The sequence below is a fragment of the Hemibagrus wyckioides genome, linkage group LG26 (assembly GCF_019097595.1).
Source record: "Hemibagrus wyckioides isolate EC202008001 linkage group LG26, SWU_Hwy_1.0, whole genome shotgun sequence".
Taxonomy (NCBI): domain Eukaryota; kingdom Metazoa; phylum Chordata; class Actinopteri; order Siluriformes; family Bagridae; genus Hemibagrus; species Hemibagrus wyckioides.
Window position 1 is genome coordinate 18538917 of NC_080735.1, and position 5000 is coordinate 18543916.

At 40.9% G+C, this 5000-nt stretch overlaps 1 protein-coding gene across 1 annotated transcript in view; it reads right to left on the bottom strand.

Annotated features, from left to right (window-relative positions):
• pkd1a (polycystic kidney disease 1a) overlaps positions 1–4869 on the bottom strand; it is an 82948-nt gene extending 78079 nt beyond the window's left edge. The window contains exon 1 of the mRNA XM_058380581.1: positions 4360–4869. Within this exon, the coding sequence (XP_058236564.1) occupies positions 4360–4625 (266 nt within the window). The 5' untranslated portion in view covers positions 4626–4869. The remainder of the gene's footprint in view (positions 1–4359) is intronic.
• Between the last annotated feature and the right edge of the window lie 131 nt (positions 4870–5000).

Below are 5000 nucleotides of genomic sequence, written 5' to 3' on the forward strand. Positions count from 1 at the left end.
ATTAACCAAGACTGAGAGATACTCAAAGACTGGGACTAACCAAGACAGAGAGATCCTTAAAGACTGGGACTAACCAAGACAGAGAGATCCTTAAAGACTGGGACTAACCAAGACCGAGAGATCCTTAAAGACTGGGATTAACCAAGACTGAGAGATACTCAAAGACTGGGACTAACCAAGACAGAGAGATCCTTAAAGACTGGGACTAACCAAGACCAAGAGATCCTTAAAGACTGGAATTAATCTAAAGACTGGGAGTAACCAAAAGAGTGAGATCCTTAAAGACTAGGATAAACCAAATTGGAGGTCCTTAAAGACTGGGACTAACCAAGATGGAGAACCCTAAAGCTTTAGATTAAGTAATAATGAGAGCCTTAAAGAGAGAAATGAGAGATCCTTAAAGTCTAACCAAGAGTGGGATTTTTAAAGACTGTGACAAACAAAAGAGTCAGATAAACCTTGATCCTGGGATCCTTAAAGACTGGGATTAACCAAGACCGAGAGATCCTTAAAGACTGGGATTAACCAAGACTGAGAGATACTCAAAGACTGGGACTAACCAAGACTGAGAGATCCTTAAAGACTGGGACAAACCAAGACTGAGAGATCCTTAAAGACTGGGACTAACCAAGACCAAGAGATCCTTAAAGACTGGGACTAACCAAGACTGAGAGATCCTTAAAGACTGGGACTAACCAAAAGAGAGGACATAAAGACTGAGGACATCTCATTCTAACCAAGAGTAAGAACCCATATACCTGGAACTAAACAAAAAGGAAGAACTGTTAGCAGTGGAACTAACCAAGAAGGAGAACATTAAAGCCTGAGGCTAACCAGGACTAAGAACCTTTTTAGGACTAATCAAGAATATAAGGCACTGAACAAGCATTTATTAGCTTTCAGGTATTCAAACATCTACACTTTAACCTTTTATACTTCAATTATCCTGACAATGAGTTCAAAACATTTGATCCTGGATCTTCAGATCAGGACCATTGTTAATCCTCATGATATTACAGAAACCAGGAAGGAACCTTTACAGGAACCGTTATTTGGGTTCAAGCTTCTGCATTCTTCCAAACAGAACCCTGGGATAGTGGTGAGGTTCTGTGCTCTCCATGTAAAGAAGATACTCAGCCTCAGGGTGTGTAATGAGACGATTGTTATTCTGATAGCAGCTGAAATTTTTATTAAGATAAAAAATAAATAATAACAATAAGTTAGAACAGCGAGTGGACACAGGTGTATTTGTTATTATATCATAGAGATAGTGGATTGGAGAACATAGGGTGAGGAAGGGGAGGATACCGAGAGGTTTATCTGAAATTACAGTTCCTGTGTGTGTGTGTGTGTGTGGACACAATGAGCTGAATTGAGGAGCTTACTGAATAACCAGAGATAACCAATTTCCAGGACAAACAAGACCTCCTCTGAGAATATATGTGTGTGTGTGTGTGTGTGTGTGTGTGTGTGTGTGTGTGTGTGTGTGTGAAAGACCGTAATAAGACCGTAATTCTCATCATCCAGTCAAATGTCCATCCTGTTTGTATGTGTACACGAGTGTGTGTGTGAGTGTGTGTGAGAGTGTGTGTTAAGGTCAAAAAATCATATTCCCAGACTCTTAGTGTCAATTGAACATCAACCTTAGCGTGGAGAATATTTACGAGCACACAACCACACTGTGTTTAAGAGCTTGGAGAGAATTCTGAGTAAAATGTAATCATTTGTCCATCAGATATGGTTTTAGAAAGTAGCTTCCTCTAGCCTTTCTGTCGAAGGGTGCTTGGACCCCGCAAATCGCTCCTTGCAGCTGCTTTTGCACTAGAACTCGTGCTCTTCAGAAGAATTTCACAGAGGTCAGTGCAACATGTCCAAAAACAAAACAAAAGAGAAGAATTAAAACCTTGTACAATGCTTCTCTCTGCTCTCTTTTACTGCGACACGAACGAAGGACAGCGTTCACTCCCACAGCGCTGTTGGATTCTGGATTCTGATTGGTCAGAAGGTGCTGATTGTATTCGAGCGCAACTGCAGGACCACAGGTTACACCTTCGGGCGTTCGTTCTTGTTGCTATGGTAGCGTCTCACTGACGGGGACGTACGGAAGGAGTCGCCAGTGTCAGTGCGTTCTGACGGGCAGAGGTTTTAGGGTTTAAGGAAGAGAAAGGAGAGAAGCTGGTGGAAGAATGAAGGTTTGTAGCTAAACTACAAACTGATCCAAATTCATCTGCGCTTGATTGTTTTCCCGTAACTGCACAACACCCAGGGGTTTTATTTCTTGCTGCTCTAACGCTGACATACTGTATGAACTGAAGTGTTGAAGTAATTGTTTATTATAAGAAACCTGATCTGAAATTAGTGTTGTAGTTCTTGGACCAGGAAGTGACGATCATCACCTCACATGATGTACAGATGAAAGCATGAGGACTCGGCAGATGATCCCAGCCGCGTGTAAAGATGCTGTAGTGAAGTCTACTGCACAGCTGGAATGTCCAGCGGTTCTTCCCTCGCGCGGAATGAAGGCGGGCGGGCGGAGGGGAAATCGATAACACATGCAGCGCGCGCACCCGAGAACGCAATGTTCTCTCTCTTTCTCTCTCTCAGAGCCGCGCATGCTAGCGTGCGGGAGTGTGTGTGTGTGTGTGTGGGGCCCCAGTGACTTGACCTCTCCGCACACATGGCTCGTGCACCTCACACATCCCCGCACCGGGCCAGATGGAGTTTAATAAAATATTCATTCATGCAAATTTATTCACCTTATCTCATTTCTCATTAACTACAGAAACATTGTTACGTAAACAAGACACTTTCTTTCTCCGTGACTTGTTTTACATCGTAAACTTTTGTGCGTGTGTGTGTGTGTTAAATGCCAACAATTTTTTAGATCACCGACGTTTCCTTTTACAATTTTATTTAAAAATATATATATATTACATTTTTTTAAATTTCTATTTCATTTTAATTATTTATTTATTGATTAAAAAAAAAATTTTTTAGTTCACTCATGTCACCTCGAAAATTGAAATTCATATTTTAATCAAATATTTGTCAATATTTTCACATTTGATACAAATATTTTGAATAAAAATCTGTTATTACTAATAAATCAATTCATTTTAAACATTTTGGAGGAAATACTGGTCTATTAATCTCAGCTAATTTAATTGCATGTATTTTCCCAAGCTATAAATAAATAAATAAATAAATAAATAAATAAATAACACACTCTGTTTTTCCATCAGGCCTAAAAAGTTTATCTTTGCCTTAGGATTTAAAAAAATCACACACTGGAAGATGCAAAATTATTTATCTATTTATTTATTGGATTATTATTATTTTTTTTGCTTTTTAATGATTCTACTGTCACAATAAATCATTTCTCTTTTATTTGTTTGTTTGTTTTTTCCAAGAGATTTTTATATGAATGTTCTTTTTATTCAGTTTTAAAATAAATCACTGACACTTTGGATGATATAAATAATAATAATAATAATAATAATAATAATAATAATAATTAAATAACAGGAAAAAAACACTTTAATGGTCTGAGGTTCCTCGAGTCTCCAGTGTCAGCGCTTTGTATCAGTTATATTTCCATGTCAGAAATTCAGCAGGTCAATAAATATTTTTTATGAAATATTGACCTTTTAAACCGATTTAATTGTAGATATATATTTTGATGCTTAATATGCAAATAAACAAATAAAAAGAAATGAGGGCTGGGTGATGTGATTAAATAATATCGTTACCGTGATACAACGATGCCACAACACACAACACACTCTTCTGAGATATTGTGACGTCTTTTCTACAAATGTTTAAAAATAATTCATCTTTTTTGTACAAAATCCTTCACATTTTTTTAAAATACAGAATTTCTCTCTCCTCCTTCTTTTCAGTGTAATTTTATTTTTTCCTGAAAACACTTTTTATTTCTGGAAGTGTTTTCTGGAAGTTTCTGAGCAGAGCTGTGTGTAGTGTTACGGGTCGCGTGCGCAGCAGAGGAGCGTGATGGACGTTTCGTTCCTACCGAGAAGCTCCTGAGAGAAATTTAACGTGAATGTTGTGATATAATGAAGCACGTGACATCAACCTTTTTCTGGGGTTCGAGTGTGTGTGTGAACAGAAAAAGGGGAGGAGGGAAAGGTGGATGGAGAAGGAAAGAAATAAGAAGGAGGGGGAGAAAAAGTGAGAGAGAAAGTGTGTGTGTGTGTGTGTGCGTAAAAGTAACGGTGCGAGTTTCACTATAAACAATCTGTTGCATCTCATCCCGACTACTACAGGAATGATCTCGTGCAAAAATCTCAGACAGAATTTTTTTCCAACACACACACACACACACACACACGGGTCACTCACAGTATGTTGGTGTCGCTGGGCAGCTCGGTGGCCGCGGGGCTCCACTCCAGTCCGCGGCCCGAGCAGTTCACCGCGCACTGCGCTCCCAGCACCGCGCACGAGCAGTTCCCGGGACACGGGGCGCACGCGCGGCCTTCTCCCGCCGCCCCGAGCCCGCACAGCCCGAGCAGCAGCGCGGAGAAGAGCAGCAGCGGCGGCGCGAGCTCGGACAAACAGACGACGCCATGTTTTCGCCTGGAGAGCGTCTGTCCATTCCTACACGGCATAGCTCCGGTCACATCGCGCAAGTTCTCCTCGGCGCGCGCGAGAGGAAAAGTTCCCGGTTTTCATAAGAGAAACTTAAAGGAACAAAACTTCTTCTCCTTAATGCGACTTTTTCCCCTCTTCTTCTCTGTAGTTTTTCCTTTCCTTTTCTTTTCTTTCCCTTATGGCCCCCAGCTCGAGCGATGCTGACGTCCCCCTCTGCTGCACGGTTAATGGAACTGACTTCTCTGCTTCAAGGAGGAAAAAAAAAAACACACACGTTTCAAACTCCAAAAAGTTCCACCAGAACTTCCTCCTTCTCCTCCTCCTCCTCCTCCTCCTCTCTCCTGGAGCGCGAGCTCTGCAGTTTTCCGTCTCTCCATCAGAGGGGATGTTGA